Source organism: Branchiostoma floridae, chromosome 8 (genome assembly GCF_000003815.2).
Source record: "Branchiostoma floridae strain S238N-H82 chromosome 8, Bfl_VNyyK, whole genome shotgun sequence".
Lineage (NCBI taxonomy): Eukaryota > Metazoa > Chordata > Leptocardii > Amphioxiformes > Branchiostomatidae > Branchiostoma > Branchiostoma floridae.
Window position 1 is genome coordinate 4,476,737 of NC_049986.1, and position 18,116 is coordinate 4,494,852.

The window sequence follows — 18,116 nt, forward strand, 5'->3', positions numbered from 1 at the left end:
CTTTTTGCAAGTCTCCCACAAATAAGAAGTTATAACATGTACATGTAGTCTAGACCAGAGCTCTAGCCAGCGTCCGTTTTTCCGTCAATTGACTGAAATTTGCTGTGTATGATGGAAAAATTTTAAAACCAATCCGTCAACCTTGACGGACAAAATCCTTGGTGGAAGCTACAGACGGTTTGGGGACGCCGTCCACGCGTCCATAAAGGCCACACACTGTTTGTTTTACTATTGTTATGATTGTTGACAATGTGTGTCCGCGCCCTTTTGCATGCCATAATCTCATTCAAACCCGTTTTTTAAGATTTCAATGGCAACAGTTACTACTTTGTACTGTCATAGGGAAAATGAATTTTCGCGGTTTGAACGACGATTGGAATTGGCTGACGGAAAACAATTTGAGCTGGCTAGAGCCCTGTTCTAGACTTTCTGCCAGTGACATTCAGGCTGTTTTCCTCATCATTAAAGGCATAGACAAGTCCATGAATATATTACTGTATGAGACTTTGGTCAGACTAATCTTTCTGTATTTGGTTTCCCCTAAATAAAAAATGATTCCCCTTTGCAATGATGCAGCCTGCTGTCGGAGAATGGACAGAAGATGTTCAAACAGCCACCATACGTCTACAGGCAGCAGTCCGTGGTATGATTGTTCGCAGATCGCTCCAAACACAGCACAAATCAGCCACCACCATCCAGGCTGCTGTTAGAGGATGGACAGCAAGACAGCAGTACATGAAACAGCGCCAGGCAGCTATCATCCTGCAGCAGCAAGTCAGAGCTCATCTGAAACGTAAGACTGCCCAACAGAAATATCAGCATGTTCGAAGAGCAACCATATGTCTACAGGCAGCAGTTTGTGGCATGTACGTCCGACGAAGGCAAAAGCAGGCCCAGTTGGCTGCTACCAAGATTCAAGCCTGTTGGAGGGGACATCAGCAGTTGATCAAATACAAGGCTATCAAATTAGCTACAGCCATAATCCAGCAGCGCTTTAGAGCCTTCAAGTTGATGCAAGAGAAGCAGCAAATTTTCAGGTCATGTAAATCAGCAACCATACGTCTACAGGCAGCCGTTCGTGGGATGCTTGTACGCAGATCGCTCCAAAGACAGCACAAATCAGCCACCATCATCCAGGCTGCTGTTAGAGGATGGACAGCAAGACAGCAGTACATGAAACAGCACCAGGCAGCTATTACTTTGCAGCAGCAAGTCAGAGCTCATCTTGCACGTAAGACTGCCCAACAGAATTATCAGAATATCAGAAGGGCCACCATATGTCTACAGGCAGCAGTCCGTGGCATGTACGTCCGACGAAGGCAAAAGCAGGCCCAGTTGGCTGCTACCAAGATTCAAGCCTGTTGGAGGGGACATCAGCTGTTGATCAAATACAAGGCTATCAAATTAGCTACCACCATAATCCAGCAGCGCTTTAGAGCCTTCAAGTTGATGCAAGAGGAACAGCACATGTACAGGTCATTGAGGTCAGCAACCATACGTCTACAGGCAGCCGTTCGTGGGATGCTTGTTCGCAAATCTCTCCAAAGACAGCACAAGTCAGCCACCATCATCCAGGCTGCTGTTAGAGGATGGACAGCAAGACGGCAGTACATGAAACAGCGCCAGGCAGCAATTATACTACAGCAACAAGTCAGAGCTCATCTGAAACGTAAGGCTGCTCAGATGAACTATCAAAATACTAGAAGGGCCACCATATGTCTACAGGCAGTAGTTCGTGGTATGGTTGTTCGCAGATTGCTCCAAAGACAGCACAAATCAGCCACCACCATCCAGGCTGCTGTGAGAGGATGGACAGCAAGACAGCAGTACATGAAACAGCGCCAGGCAGCTATCATCCTGCAGCAGCAAGTCAGAGCTCATCTGAAACGTAAGACTGCCCAACAGAAATATCAGCATGTTAGAAGAGCCACCATGCGTTTGCAGGCAGCAGTCCGTGGTATGATTGTTCGCAGATCACTCCAAAGACAGCACAAATCTGCCACCACCATCCAGACTGCTGTTAGAAGATGGACAGCAAGACAGCAGTACATAAAAAAGCGCCAGGCAGCTATTATACTACAGCAACAAGTCAGAGCTCATCTGAAACGTAAGACTGCCCAACAGAAATATCAGAACATCAGAAGGGCCACCATATGTCTACAGGCAGCCATTCGTGGGATGCTTGTTCGCAGATCGCTCCGAAGACAGCACAAATCTGCAACCACCATCCAGACTGCTGTTAGAAGATGGACAGCAAGACAGCAGTACATAAAAAAGCGCCAGGCAGCTATTATACTACAGCAACAAGTCAGAGCTCATCTGAAACGTAAGACTGCCCAACAGAAATATCAGCATGTTCAAAGGGCCACCATATGTCTACAGGCAGCAGTTCGTGGCATGTACGTCCGACGAAGGCAAAAGCAGGCCCAGTTGGCTGCTACCAAGATTCAAGCCTGTTGGAGGGGACATCAGCAGTTGATCAAATACAAGGCTATCAAATTAGCTACAACCATAATCCAGCAGCGCTTTAGAGCCTTCAAGTTGATGCAAGAGAAGCAGCAAATTTACAGGTCATTGAGGTCAGCAACCATACGTCTACAGGCAGCCGTTCGTGGGATGCTTGTTCGCAAATCTCTCCAAAGACAGCACAAATCAGCCACCACCATCCAGACTGCTGTTAGAGGATGGACAGCAAGACAGCAGTACATGAAACAGCGCCAGGCAGCTGTTGTCCTGCAGCTGTACATCAGAGCTCATCTGAAACGTAAGACTGCACAACAGAAATATCAGCATGTTCGAAGGGCCACCATATGTCTACAGGCAGCAGTTCGTGGGATGCTTGTTCGCAAATCTCTCCAAAGACAGCACAAATCAGCCACCACCATCCAGACTGCTGTTAGAGGATGGACAGCAAGACAGCAGTATGTGAAACAGCGCCAGGCAGCTGTCGTCCTGCAGCTGTATGTCAGAGCTCATCTGAAACGTAAGACTGTTCAACAGAATTATCAGAATATCAGAAGGGCCACCATATGTCTACAGGCAGCAGTTCGTGGCATGTATGTCCGACGAAGGCAAAAGCAGGCCCAGTTGGCTGCTACCAAGATTCAAGCCTGTTGGAGGGGACATCAGCTGTTGATCAAATACAAGGCTATCAAATTAGCTGCCACCATAATCCAGCAGCGCTTTAGAGCCTTCAAGTTGATGCAAGAGAAGCAGCAAATTTTCAGGTCATGTAAATCAGCAGCCATACGTCTACAGGCAGCCGTTCGTGGTATGATTGTTCGCAAATCTCTCCAAAGACAGCACAAGTCAGCCACCGTCATCCAGACTGCTGTTAGAGGATGGACAGCAAGACAGCAGTACATGAAACAGCGCCAGGCAGCTATCATCCTACAGCAACAAGTCAGAGCTCATCTTGCACGTAAGACTGCCCAACAGAAATATCAGCATATTCGAGGGGCCACCATACGTCTACAGGCTGGAATCAGGGGGTTCCTTGCCAGACGGCAACTGATGAAATGGATCCATGCTTCCACAGTCATTCAAGCTTCATTCAGGTTAGAACAATTTTTTTGAGGGGATTAAAGCAACGTTCAACTTTTGGATCTTTGACTTTCTTAAGATTATAAGAAATTAATGTTTTCACTGAAGCTGACAGCTAAAATGCTTTTTGAGCAACTTATTTCTAACAAAAAATTTCAACCTTCAAATTTACTCATATTATTTTGTGCATAATTAAGCCTTTACAGCTTTTTGTTTGATGCCAGAGTTCAGACACAGATCTGATTGAAAGTAACAAAAATTGGTTTGGATTAAAAAATAAGATTTCGTCAATGTCCTCCTTTTGAAGAAAAGATCAAATACAATGTGTTATTTAATAAGGCTTTGCCATGGCTGAAGATAAACTTGTTGTTGTGTATGTAAACTGTACATTTATTTCTTATTACTTGTATGTTATCCCAGGTGTTTCCTACAGAGGAGACATTACCTCTGTACCAGAGCAGCGGTGTGCCGTCTGCAGGCTGCTGTTAGAGGATGGACGGCTAGAAGGACATATCAGCAGGTCAGGGTACACCACCGGGCTGCTGTTGTCATCCAGAGCACGTACAGGGGTTTTGCAACACGCAAAGTTTTGCAGGTAAGGGAACAATAATACGTAAAATTGTTGAGGAACTTTTACATTTGTATATAATATATGTAGTAGGTGGTAAGAGTCAATGCAGCTAATAACAATCCATATACACCTACATCATAGGATATTTATGTCTAAGACCTAGTAGTACATGGACCAGTGCAGGTTAGGTGCAGGTAGACACCAGAAATATCTGCACAGCTCAAAGTTTACCTGCACTAACCTGCATATGCAGGTGGTATTTTGTGCCTTGCAATTGATTTGAAGAAAATGAATAGTGGATAGATGTCCTTAAGGACAGAATGAATGGACTAGAGAACTTTCTACACATATACAATGGCCAGTTTGTCCTTATCAAGATATCAAGAGGTGACCACTACCTGCTCATACATCTTAACTCACAGTATGTTAGCAATCCATACTTACACAATCATTCCCTTCATATAGCACTGGAGAGCTGAGCAACAGAGACGACTTCTACACTTCAGTGCAGCTGCCTATCATCACCTGGCAGCAGTAAGGCTGCAGCGCTGTTACCGACGGTATCTGGTCTGGCAGAAGGCAAAGCAGCAGCTCAAAGCTTTGATTACCATTCAGGTTTGTTAACGTGCAGTGTTTAGCTCTAAATCTTGTGCTTTGTCAGTCTTGTCGATCTTGCTTGTTGTGTCTAAATTCATTGTGCCTGTGGTTGTTCTCCTACTGTGTCCCTCTGTCTTAATGTCTGTGCTGTCTCAACATGTCTTAAAAATACAAAAATCTTTTAAGAAGCAGAAAAGCATACATTTATGAAAACTGTTTTCTTGTCAAAATAATGTTTTGCCATGTTTACTATAATGATGTCATGGGCAAACATTATCTTGACAACCTTTTGACATGACTAGAAGTATGGTTGGAGCCATGATTTGATGTTCAATAACATCTGAAGGGTTCATCTTTTATACAAATGTCTTTGTAAATTGTATAATAAATATCTATGGTCGTTACTTGTAATCAGGAACTATTGTTTTTTGGATCATTGGTTGCATGTGATACAAACAGGCTAGAATGACTGTATTTTTTTTACTGTTTTTTCATTTCCCCATTGTTCACTGCATGGTCACTTTATTTTCCAGGCATCTGTAAGGGCTTGGCTTCAGAGGAAGCACTATCTCCAGCTGCGACAAGCTGTCTGTAAGCTGCAGGCAGCCGTGCGCTACCATCAGAAGCAGCATCTGGATGCAGCAGTGGTGTTACAGTCACACTTCAGGATGTACCTCGCCAAGAAACTCATGATCCAAAGGAAGAAAGCAGTGATTACCATGCAGGTACAATACAAAATATTGAAATAAGCAGATATTATCATTTTTCTAAAAACCTTTTTGTAGACAAAATTGATTCTGTCTTCATTTTTTGCCGGTGCGTAGCACCGGCTTAGAGGCGAGAGAAGCTGTTCGTTCAACGGTCTGGTTTGCATGGATGAATGCATGGATCGGTCAATTTAACCTAGCTCTTCTTATAGCCCTTCTATATGCACGATTATGCAAAAGAGTTAGCGTGGCCAAGCGGTCTACGCGCTGGGTGGATATAGCGATTTGCTTTTGCAGCTGTAGATCGTGGGTTCGAACCCCAATTGTAACAATTTTTTTTCTTTGTTAGACAAATCTTTGTTAGACAAAAAACTTTTAATAGAAGACAGACCAATTCAGTAATTCGATGTTTAAAAACTCTTTTTTCATGTGATTTTGTTTAACATCCAGGCTTTTTCCAAAATACGCACCGGCCAGCTTTTTTCAGAAGCTTTGTTGTTTAGATATAGTTACATGAAATGATAGCTTGAATTTCTTTGAAATTGGCATTTATTCACAACTATACAATATGACCATCTTTCAATATCAAAGTTACTTTCCTCAGGATCTTTATTGGTGTACAGGTGGCCGTTACATATAAATGTAATTTGCAGTTGATATTCATTCTCTTCAAAATATACTGTTGCAGGCTATACCTGTTGTTAAAACTACAGGCAATAGGCCACAAAGGTTTTTGTTGAAATCCCTATATTACTTTGTCCATATCCCTATACAGCAAAGAAACCTCCACGATGCAATAATTATCATTTTCACTTCTGATTCGTCAATTTGTTTGATTTGTTCAATGTTACAATGTAACCCATCTGGCTTTTTACTTTTATCAGGCAATATGGCGAGGTCGTCATGTAAGGAAGAACATAAAGAACAAGCGCATCAGAATTGCCCGTGCCAAAATCCTGGCAGCCCAGAGAGCTGCCACGGAGGATAAGAAGTTGTGCAATATGACTGCAACTGCCTTGAACCTGCTCCTCAAGTACAAACATCTGTCTACCATACTGGATGCTCTTAGGAGCATGGGTAAGTCAGGATGTGATGACATATTCAAGAAAATGATGACATATTCATACTTAGTAGACACATGTATAATTATACTGAGGTTAGATAATGGTGAATATCATCAGACATAGACAACATTAGATTTTAACATCATTTGCATAATTCATGAGGAACTGCCTCTGTCAATAGTTTGCTGAATAAGAAAATGTGCAACATTTTATTTTGAAAGAATTGAATGCATTCATAGAAAGTATGACTTCTTTGCATTCTATTTTCATTGTAATGAGACAACCTTAATTGGCAAAGGTATGAAGTCGTGTAACTCTAGTTTTTCTTGAGAAATTATCCTTATCTACTAAATTATCACTTGGCGTCCTTTTGATCCTCCAGAAACACTGCTAGACTTACATCAGGGGAGCCTAAGCATTTGCACGAACCCTATGAGGTTCAAAAGAACATTATGTGTTATGCACAAATCACTATGCAAAAACAAACCTTGCATGAACCTTATGCGAATGATGTAATGTCCCGTGACCCGTCGGTGGTCGGCCAGTTTCGCATAAGGTTTGTGCAAATCGCATAAAGTTTGTGTGGGTCATATAGTGATTCGTGCGAATCACATAAGGTTCATACATTTTCGCATAGTGATTCGTGTGATTTTCATAAGGTTTGTGCATTTTCACATCATAGTGATTTGTGCGTATCACATAATGTTCGTACGAATCTCATAGGGTTTGTGCAAATGCTTAGGCACCCCTGTACATCCCAGCTCTAACTTGAAGTTTTGATCCCTGTGCAGAGGTGGTGACCCGTTTGTCTGCTGTGTGCTGTGAGCGGTTAGTACAGGGTGGAGCTGTACAGGTTATCTACACCCTGATCCAGAGCTGTAACCGCAGCCTGCCGTGCCAGGAAATTATCAAATATTCCATCAGCATACTGCTAAACCTTGCTAAGGTGGGTCACTTTGTCATGATAAGTTTTAACTGCTTTTGCCTACTTAAAACTGGCTCTATACCATCTCCCATACATGTTCTTAATGTATTGGTGGTTTTATGTTTTTCCTGATAGAAAGGAAAAACCTGTTGTTTTCTCTTGTGTGTCCTCTTTCTCTCTTATTCTGTTGCCATGAGCCAATCAGAGCTTAGAACTTTACATGAATAAAGGCTACAGGGAAAACATTCTGTATTTTTGCAAAAATGTTGCCTTTCTAGTTACCTGTAAGTACTACGTTCTATTTAGTGTCCTATCTTGGTATGTGCAATCCAGCTCAATAACTGTTGTTGACAAGAATCTAAACAAAACATACACACAACTACAGTTCAAAGCTCGGGAAGCTTTCAAAATGTACTCTGTCCCTTTATTAGCCCGGTAGATCTCATCTTGGAGTTTCATTGTCACGTGATGAGTGATAGACATTGTCATGTGAAAAGTAACTGTTGTTTTTGTGTGAACAGAACCCAGCTACTGTGGCTGCTGCTGTAGTACAGGAGGGAGGAGTGGAGACACTGGTCAGTCTCATGGCTATCTACAGGGAGAAGGATGATGTCATCTTTGGACAGACATGCTTACTTCTGACATTGTTCTGTAACAATGCAGCCTACCAAAAGGTATGCCGTACAAGTAGCCTCCTTATATACAATGTACATAACAAGGTGTATCTACAATAAAGGGCTATGAGGTCACACTGAATTATTTTCTTGGATCTCAGGTTTGCTGCTTCAGTTTTTTTCCTGATTTGAACAGAAAATTGAAGCAAAAAATATGTCGTGTTCTATTCAGGATATAAAACATATATAATTGTAAGATGATCATGTATTGGCGCTAGTAGGTAAACATAAAGGAAGATCTTAATATCTTCCTAGTTTTTACCATCTATCAAGAAAATAGAAGTTAAGAATTCATTCTTTGAAATATTAAGCAGCCTGGTATGTATGTTGTTTGTGGCTGCTGTTGCAGGGTGACAGAGTGTTTCTTGTTTATTAATATCATTTTAATTGCCCACCCATTCTTAGGTTTCCTGCAAAAATGCAAAAGATCAAATTAGTGTGACCTAACAGTGATGTTTGATACTCTCTTAGGTTGTTTCCTTATTTCTTCGAAATACTGTAAATGCAGAAATGTTTGCAGTGGTTTTATGTTTGCATTTTTGGCGGTGACCACTTCACCGCAAACTTAAAACCACTGTGAACACTCCATTTTCCTGCTACCATGAAAGTAAATCCCCACAAACTTAAATGCATTTACAGTAGTATCAAAGACAAACATATATGATGGGAGCTTAATATTGGTTCTAGGTGGATAGAACTAGGTTTTAAGAAATGAAACTTTGGATTTTATTAAATTGAAAAACTCCTTGATGTGCACCTTTGATATTGTGGTCCTTTAGACAAACAGCTTCCTTATTTTTTATTTCCAGGAGGTTCTGAACATGCCCTCGGTGACTCAGAAGCTGCAGAGCTTGTATCGCCTTGTAAAGCGGAAGGCTGGAATGAGCAGGAACAAACAGAGAATGGGCAGTCAGGAGGACAAGAGAAGGACTTCCACTGCCCTGGTCCAGATGGTTCATCATATCAAGCCAGCATGGATCCTTAGGAAAGACAACATGCTTGATGTGCCTGATCCACTACAGGCTGTTCAGCTGGTACTAGTGACATTAGATCTGTAACAATGGTGTTGTACAAGTCAAAACTTTTATGCCTTTTTTTTTGTAAAGATGATTAGCCTAATAGAAACTAGTCAGGGGTACATGTACAGTGTTTTTGGAGTTTTTTTTTCTTCTTAGATCCACTACAGGCTGTTCAGCTGGTACTAGTGACATTAGGTCTGTAACAGGCAATGGTGTAGTACAAGTCAAAACTTTTATGCCTTTTTTTTTTTGTAAAGATGATTAACCTTTAGAAACTAGTTAGGGGTACATGTACAGTGTTTGTAGAGTTTGTTTCTTAAGCTGTCGTTTAGAACTAGCTATATATATAATTATATTAAAAGTAATCATTTCTTAGGCATTTCCAGTTTTGTCAAATGTGAATTTAGAAAAAAATGTACAGATGTTTTTGACTAGCTGTTAGTGACCATATCATTTTATTTTTTTGTGGTTCTGTCTGTATGACTGATTCATGTTTGAATTGTTTATTTTGTCATATATAATTACCAACATTGGTTTCACTCCTCCCCTAGTCACTCTCACTGGTTCCTAGCATTATATATAGAAAATGTTCAACTATAATCAAAATGATATTCACTGTACCTTGAGTAAATGCCATTTGGAAACCAAAATGTACATACAGGTATGCAAAGCTAACCCCAAGTCATGTAAAAATAGACTACATACATTTGATTAGAACATGATCATAGTAGCTTGAATTGTTTAAATCTTTTACCATTAGGTAGAGCACCATATATGAGGTGGGGGACTTAACATCACTTGGTACCCTTGAAAAATTCTATATGTACAAATGTATGTAGACCTCTCCAGATTCTACAGTGCTAAAGACATGAACACTGTATGTCAAGAGTATGTCAGAACAGCACTTCATTTGATCATATTGTTTCTAAATCAGACCACACCACAAACTGTAACACCACCTACACATTGCTGTCTTGGATGTCACTCTGGCCTCACTTGATATAAAACCATGCATTGAACCACATATAGTAATGGAATAATTGTACATATACATGTTTGTCTAGTGCTAGAAACTGTTTCTTTTTCTAAATCACAGTATCTGTTTATTTTGGCTTTTGTGCTTCATAAAAAGAAGATTCTTGAAGTGTTAGTGTTTGAAATGTATGGACAGTGTAACTTAATAAAGTTGCTGTCATCTTGCTGTAAAAACTGTACGAGTCAGGAATCTATTTATGACTTCACTGACATTTACTTCATACAAATAGGACTGTGGTATTTTTTTTAGCTTCCATATGAGGAAGGTTGGTTGGGCCTGGATGTATAAAATAATACTCTGAGGACTGAACTCACATTCAAACAGTTGGCAGGGATCATAGTCATAGTAGATTGTCAACATTTGGATAAATTTGGCAGGAAGACAATCATGAAAGCGTCTGTAGCCACAACAGTTTTACTTCAAGTTGGTGGTTCTTGTTCTTAGCATTGCCCCTCATATTTTGCCCCTTCAGTAAGCAGACAGTAAGTTGGTCAAGGGATGTGGAAGAGAAGAGACAGAAAGAAAAGGACATTCTCTTTTATTATTTTTCAACCTTTTGTAGAGTACAAAGTGAATCTCAGTTATATTCAACTTTATTTCCATGGTGCATAAACAAAGGAAATTGGTACCGTGTATTCTGTGAATGGAATTCAAATAAGTCAAAGTCCAGGCATCTTAATTCTTCTTGTGCATTAGATTTCGGATCTTCAGAGGATGTAAAACATGAAATTAAGATGGCTATCTACAAAGACATTGAAACAATAATGAATCAAATAGTCATGAAATAATATAACATACTCAATTTGCTATACAATACATGTATGCACCATTTATAAACTGATAGTACTTAACATTAATATGTACATGTGGCTTTGGCATTTTCTCCATCATTTGACAGAATCTTGATGCAAATGATTAGTAAAAAAAAACACATCTTGACACAATGGACCCATCTTGAAGCCCCACTCCCTATTCAATTATGCTTCTTTTTCCGTCAAAAACTGCTAGTAGGACAGAACTGACTTTGTTTTAGCTTTTAGGTCCAGAAATCCTCTCAGAATGGGCCAAGAAAAATGCACTACCTTCTGTGTTGAAGGCAATATCCACTGGGTAGTGGGTACTATCGTTTGAGAAGTTATGGTGTTAAAGGTGTTATAATTTTAGTCAAAGCAGAGTCAGGGCTCAGTTTCTGACATGTGGTCGACGCACATGTAAATCGATACATATATCTGTGACGGGTTTTCCACTGCGTTTGTTACATGCATAACAGTCGCATGCATGCTCATAACAAAAACAAAATTACAAAGAAATAAGCTCGGGCATTCGCAAAGAGGAAGCTTGTACTGCACACCAACTACCGGGGTATAGGATAGTCTGCTAGACTAAGTGCAGAGTCCTGTGTCTTATACATACCCTGCTTCATGTGTGCATCCTGACCACCAACAAAGTAATTCTATGCAGTGGCTCTCCCTCCCCAGACAACTATACTTGGTGTAGTTGTGCAAATTGTAGTCTTCAAGAAAGAAGGCATAGCATTTTTCTTCAGCCATTTCTGCTCCAAGGGCTATTTTTTGACGGAGGTTTTCGAAATAGAATATAACGGGGGTTCTATTTGTTCGATATGGTATTCATTAGGATCGGTCCATTGGTGTCTAATCACTCACTATATATCTGTTATCTAATATGAAAAGAATTAGATAATACCAGGAAATACATGTAAGTGTGGGTTAGCAGCTTCATTTTGTTAGAAATTAGTACTGAGGAAACCTAACAAGCACTCGGATCTCCCGAGCACAGCCCTTTCAGCTTTGGATACAACAAGATCATGATAAAACAGGTCAACTCATATTTTTCTAACAGTTACTACAAAGGTCACCTGGTGTGGTGACCAGTAAAAGGGACACAATAAACGTTGTATATAATAAGTACAATGTATACAAATGCTAAATAAAAGTGGTATCTCGTGAGGGGCTCTGCATCTTTTGAATCTGTGACCTGGCCTCAAACACCTGGCGGATGAGAAGGGACTTCTCTTGTTCTAGTTTTCTAATCATTTCTTCTTTGTCACTCAATTCCTGAAAAATACAAACAACATTTGTTACAGTATTTATCTATTTGTTAAGTAAATGTCATAGAACCAACATCTGAGTAAGTCGTAATTGCCAATCTTTTATCAGATCATCACAAAGCCAAAGTGTTTTTTCATATTTACCTGGGTATGGCCACAGTTCTCTGCAGTCTTCCCAGTTGGACTGACCACCCTGCCATTGTGTGAGGTCAGAAGATCCATGTGCAGAGACAGACCCTGCAATACAAACAAACACTGGTCTGGTCTACAGTGGACATTTCTAGTACAGAACATGACACACCAGCAGGCAATAATAATTCAATATCAATGTATTTCCTGCATTTTATCTGTTCTTCGTATATTCCTTTAGTAAAAACACAACATAAAAGGTCTTATCTCTTGATACAAAATTGTAAATGCTAGACGTTGGAAGAAAGTACTCCCTGGCTGTGCCTTAAGAACCTTGCTATATGAAAAAGTGTAAATACTTTTGAAAGTAGCCTGGTTTAATCACGCTTCTATTCAGCCCGCCCAACAGTGCTGGCCTCTGCGGGGAGGGGCCAGTTACAGCCCGGACAGGGGAGTTTGTATTACACAGACTACTTTGAGAGCTGTTGGTGTTAATTTTGTCAGAATATTGACAAGTGATGGACAACAATTGACAAGCTATCAATTTTGTAACATGCTCTGGCGTAAACACTTCTATCATATCATATGGAATTAAACTACACCTTTCCCATCAATCATATATGCTCTAATGTGCATGATTTAGTATTAAAGAGCAACAGCACCTGATGTTAAGATGAAAAGATAGGCTTAACGTACTTAACATCTTGAATAGTTCTGATAAGAATGAATGCCCCATACCTGATCCCCTGTGTCCTGGATGAGAGTGTTGAGATGATGGTTCACCTGCTGCACCTGTGCTGTAAGGTTGTTGACACTAACTTGACTGGCCTCCAACAATCGCTGATACAGGACACAAAAAACACATGTTAACACACAGTAATCGTATTTTGAAAGCGTCAGAGACTCCACATAAAATAGTGATATATTGGTAGAGAAATTGACCATTGTCTTGAGTGTCACAACATGTCTATAGCCCATTCAAAAGTTTTGACAGATAATGGTGATGGGGAAAATGACAGGAGACTGCATCTAAGTACTTCTGCTTGTCCTGTACAGTGAGTATACGGGAGTGGTACCAGTGAGTCCTAAACACAAGTGTGACAGGGCCAATACCTTACTGCTGGGAGACTGTGCATCTAAGTACTTCTGCTTGTCCTGTACAGCGAGTATACGGGAGTGGTACCAGTCCTAAACAGAAGTGTGACAGGACCAATACCTTACTGCTGGGGGACTGTGCATCTAAGTACTTCTGCTTGTCCTGTACAGCGAGTATACGGGAGTGGTACCAGTCCTAAACAGAAGTGTGACAGGACCAATACCTTACTGCTGGGGGACTGTGCATCTAAGTACTTCTGCTTGTCCTGCACAGCGAGTATACGGGAGTGGTACCAGTCCTAAACACTTGTGTGACAGGACCAATACCTTACTGCTGGGAGACTGTGCATCTAAGTACTTCTGCTTGTCCTGTACAGCGAGTATACGGGAGTGGTACCAGTCCCGCGCACGCTCCACCGTCTCCAGACCCTGCAGAAGGACGTCCTTCTCCTGTTCCAGCTGCTTCATTCTCTTCAGCTGAGGAAAAACATCAACAATCTCAAACCTCCATGTAACGCTGGTTCACCTTTATCCGTGAGGTAACCTATATCCGTTGTTTTTGAAAAACAGGATATATTTAGGGAACTTAAGGCGACCGTGGTTTTAAACTGCAATGTTTTGAAAATATCACAATTTTAAAACAACCTTTTTTCGTCTTGATATCCTTGAATACCCTGTTTAAAAAAAAACAGATATAGGTAAACCACCGATAAAAGGTGAACCAGCTTTAACCTGACTAGGGGATCAGGTCCAGGTCAAGGCCTAAACCTGGACCTGCTTCAGTATGTGAAAACTTGTGAATGGACAATACTCACACCAATGGTCCATTTTGCTAAAAAGAAATTTGTTTGGTGTAGTATTACACTGGTGTAGTATTAGGCGTTTTAAAATCCTTCAAGGCTTTAAACTACCTCTGTACGTTTGACTGTGCGACTTGGTAGAAAGCTATAAACTCTACTCTGCTTTGCTCTTGTTATTTTCTTTGACCAGCTAGTAAGCCCCAAAACGTGTGAATGCCAGATTACTACATACTACTACTACTACATGTATATATAATCTGTTCATTTTCCAATAGGTCCAACATACGGTTATTGAATGTTTTCAGGTCCTGTACAGGTCCAATAAGAAAAAACGGTTTTGTACCGGTATGATGTACCAGTACCCACCACCAAACCTGACACATTCATTCATCAAGCACCACTTCTGTACCTTGCTTTTGAAACACTACTTCTTTGGCACACTGCAATGTCAACAATAAGGTTGGATAATGGATACTGAGGTTACGGTATGTCAACAGGTGAGCCCAAATGTTCAACAAGCATTCCTGTAACTGTAACTCGAAAGCATACACATAAAATCTGTAGTACATGTTGTAGGATTAGGGATGGGGACCGGCACAAAACTGGTTTTCTTTTTGACCCCAAAAAATGGAGCTGAAAAATCAGTGGACAGGATTTAGGACTGATGAGAAAATGAACCCATTTATATTGGCTGACAAATTTTTTTCGCAAACAATATTCTAGGAAAAGTCACCAAGTTTCGTAGTCCTAGCACACGTCGTTCGCCAGTTTTACGACGTCAAAGTTGGCACGGGCACTCTTATGCCCTGGTCTGGAACACCTGTATCGAACGTTTTCGCGTCACAGGTATGACATAACATCTAGTATCACCCAGCTGGAAGCCAGAGTACCAATGGGCATTAGACTACCCTCATACCAAAATTCTTACAAATCCATCAAACGATATTGGGTGCAAACACAACAAAAACATTATCAAGAAACCAGCAACAAAACTGATACAGCCCAAAGCCAGTACAGTGTGACTTCAGGTTATAAATTGTTCCTGCCACTAGAAATAGTACAGTAGAATAATAAAAGTGTTCCACTGTTAGATTTTAACTCACCACATTGTAGTCCAGTCCATTAGCCAAGGTGTGCCGCCGGAATTCCTTCTTCTTCTGTTTTGGTGAAAGTGCAGGAGGACTTAATGACGGTCCTAAAAGGCACAAGTTTGGTTAATGGTAGGATGATACGTTAATTACTGTAATCTCAACATGTTTATAGGCTATCAGGGCTCGAAATACCACCTGCATATGCAGGTTAGTGCAGGTAAAATTGGATCTGTGCAGGTATTTCTGGTGTCTACCTGCACCTAACCTGCACTGGTCCATGTACTGGGTTTTATACATAAATGTCCTATGAATAGTATGATGTAGGTGTATCTGGATTGTTATTAGCTGCATTGACTGTTACCACTTGTAAAGTATAACAGAAAAAATAGCTATAGTTCCTGAACAATTTTAGTATGATCCATACTTCCTAAATTCAGAGTGGTGCAGGTAAAATTTGTCTGGAGCAGGTAATTTTCAATGTTACCTGCACCAGTGCAGGTATGCTGAAAAAAGTATTTTGAGCCCTGGCTATGTTTCTCCTCGCCATACATTATCAGACAGTGCAGAATGTAAAGCAACAGTTACTGAGGTTTGTGCAATGGAGGTGCTGTGCGTTTCTTTTTTGGGAGATACCAAGCGCTGACATGGGGTCTTGGATGGTAGAGAACATCCTATCTTCAACCATGGCTTCAGGCAAGAAGACAATTTTAAGGTCCCATACCCCAATCATGCCCTCCCATTTGATATAATACATGAATACGCAACTTTTATGGGCGAAATTTCCAATAAAGAAATTTTTCTGCAGATGTTTTTTCTTTCTATTGCAAGAGCACTAAGTCTTGTTCATTAATCAATACAAAAAAGTAGTGCAAAATCTGACCAGGAATTATTTTTTATTGCTTAATTACTATCCGCAAGAGGAGGCTCATCAAAACATGATTTTCCCCACTAACCTCTGCTTGGAGAGAAGGAAAGTTGAAAAAGTTGCCAAAGTTGAAAACTTATTGTTCCTGGGTATTTCTGAGTGTATTTTGGAGGAGGACCTACAGTTCACCTTGAGGGCATCCTTCCTTACAGAACCACTGTTAAGGTGCACTCTCACTGCACTTGTGTCAAGCTTGCGTCAATGCGGAGTCTTTCCCTGCGGCACTGTTTTGTTATTTTCTCCGATTTTAAAATTTAGATATTGCGTAATACTGTAAATGCAGAACTGTTCGCGGTAGATTAATGTTCTCGGTTTTCGCGGTGACCACTTCACCGCGAACTTAGATCCACCGCGAACATTTTTTTATCATGGTATTAGACTACAGTCTACGGTATTACTGCGAACTTAAAAGTCCCCTACTGCGAAATTAAGTCCCCGCGAACTTAAATGCATTTACAGTATGTTACTATTAGTATGTAAAAGTATGACTATGAAGACGACAAAATACACAAAAAGTAAGACAATTTGATCTTTATCTCTAAAATTCGTTGAGTTACCTTAAGAACCCAGCAGTGACGCAAGCGTGTCCCAAGTGCAGTGAGAGTGCACCTTAAGACTAAGACTTACCTGTATTATCTGTGGAGGAGCTGGAGGTTCCATCAGCAGACCCCCTGCTGGTCCTGTCCATGTCACCACTCAGGAATGCCAACGTCTCGTTCTGCCACAGACGTAACTTATCCATGATCCTGCCCTTCTCAGGCCTGGGCTTCGCCTTGTTGACTCTCACCTGTGTTGTTGTCTGAGGCTCAGACTTGACGGACAAATCTGGCACTGACCGGGACGCTCGCTGAGATCTTCTGTGGCTCCCGAGCTCGTGTAGACCTGTCTTGTCTGGATTAATCGAACCCAGTCCTATTTTGTCTTGGCTGGAATAAGTGTGGAGCTTCTTGTCTTGGTTGAGCAGAGTCGATGCTGAGAAACTTCGAGCAGACTGCTTAGTTCTGGGATGTGCCTGCACTTGAACATGTCCCTTGTCAGGGTTGTGGAATGGTTTAACGTTGTTAGTTAGCTCAGAGAGTGGTCTGGTTAAGGCCAGTCGCAGTCCCCTGCAGAACAAGTCGAAGGAGAGCATGTTGTTGTGCGGGGCGACTTGCCGCAGAGCCTCCACAACTCCGCGGAGTTCGCTCCCGTCCTGTCTCCAGTGACGCTCGATATCCCCCAGGGACACCAGACCGCAGTTGCCGTCATCTAGGATGTCCCACAGGGCACGCAAAGACGTTACAAACGCTTCTGGCAAGTCTTCAGAACCACAAGGCACAAACTGACCGGGGAACAAAGGCATTTGAACATCGGCCATAACGGATACTAACGACCACGAGAAGTTCGGCCTGAGTTCTAAGATCCCCCGACACTGCCCTCCTCCTGGTCCGTCTTTAGCTGAACGTCCAGGGAGCCCCAAACAAGTCCACCAGATCCCCCAATGAACCGTCCAAAAGTAAACTCACTGGCACTAAAAAACTGTTGCAACTATCTGGCGCCCGACTAAGTATCGAATATCACACTGGGTCAGTCTGCAAGCCCTCCGTGTAAATAAAGTTACTTTGTAGTGCGACCTCTAGCGGTAAAATGTGGTAAAACATGCTAGTATAGTTCAAACTCCTTGGCAAGGACTTTGGTGATGTTGTCTTGCAACAGTTTAGACATCCTCTGGAGACCAAGACGAAAGAAATTAATATTGCAGCAAAAACAAATGCTAAAAACTATAAACGGGACTAAACCTCCAGTCTTCTATTATTTCTTTCCTGGGCTTGGTTTGTCTTATAATGTTTACCTCTGTTGTGAGTGTGCGTGTGTGTGTGTGTGTGTCCAAGG

The 18,116-nt window shown here is 41.3% G+C and overlaps 2 protein-coding genes across 11 annotated transcripts in view; one reads left to right on the top strand and one right to left on the bottom strand.

Moving 5' to 3' along the window:
* Positions 1–9,420, top strand: part of LOC118420424 (abnormal spindle-like microcephaly-associated protein homolog) — a 29,478-nt gene extending 20,058 nt beyond the window's left edge. Inside the window, exons 18-27 of one of the 9 annotated variants that reach the window (XM_035827204.1) lie at positions 577–2,150; positions 2,589–3,557; positions 3,964–4,138; positions 4,580–4,729; positions 5,245–5,436; positions 6,303–6,495; positions 7,274–7,428; positions 7,929–8,081; positions 8,891–9,103; positions 9,268–9,420. In XM_035827204.1, coding sequence (XP_035683097.1) covers positions 577–2,150; positions 2,589–3,557; positions 3,964–4,138; positions 4,580–4,729; positions 5,245–5,436; positions 6,303–6,495; positions 7,274–7,428; positions 7,929–8,081; positions 8,891–9,103; positions 9,268–9,303 — 3,810 coding nt within the window. In that variant the 3' untranslated portion in view covers positions 9,304–9,420. Of the gene's footprint in view, positions 1–576; positions 3,558–3,963; positions 4,139–4,579; positions 4,730–5,244; positions 5,437–6,302; positions 6,496–7,273; positions 7,429–7,928; positions 8,082–8,890; positions 9,214–9,267 lie in introns of those variants that run through there. The other 8 variants (XM_035827205.1, XM_035827210.1, XM_035827211.1 and 5 more) reach the window with 8 other exon arrangements.
* Positions 9,421–10,658: 1,238 nt separating this feature from the next.
* LOC118420425 (suppressor APC domain-containing protein 2-like) lies at positions 10,659–17,909 on the bottom strand. Of its 2 annotated transcripts, XM_035827215.1 has the most exons (7): positions 16,872–17,909; positions 15,332–15,423; positions 13,826–13,905; positions 13,653–13,722; positions 13,072–13,173; positions 12,349–12,441; positions 10,659–12,211 (listed from the first exon to the last, which is right to left on the bottom strand). In XM_035827215.1, the coding sequence occupies exons 1-7, from the start codon at positions 17,599–17,601 to the stop codon at positions 12,080–12,082; spliced, it is 1,299 nt and encodes a 432-aa protein (XP_035683108.1). In that variant the 5' UTR covers positions 17,602–17,909; the 3' UTR covers positions 10,659–12,079. The 2 variants fall into 2 exon arrangements, with proteins under 2 accessions (XP_035683108.1, XP_035683107.1); XM_035827214.1 differs by lacking the exon at positions 13,653–13,722 and having other exon boundaries at positions 13,756–13,905; positions 16,872–17,899.
* Positions 17,910–18,116: the final 207 nt, after the last annotated feature.

Bases quoted from the DNA above. Each gene is read 5' to 3' on its own strand.
- LOC118420425 (XM_035827215.1), bottom strand. From the start codon at position 17,601: ATGGCCGATGTTCAAATGCCTTTGTTCCCCGGTCAGTTTGTGCCTTGT. The intron at 12,442-13,071 runs GTATGGGGCATT...TTTGTATTGCAG, and splicing joins TCCAGGACACAGGGGATCAG to GGTCTGTCTCTGCACATGGA. The intron at 12,212-12,348 runs GTAAATATGAAA...TGTATTTTTCAG, and splicing joins AGAACTGTGGCCATACCCAG to GAATTGAGTGACAAAGAAGA.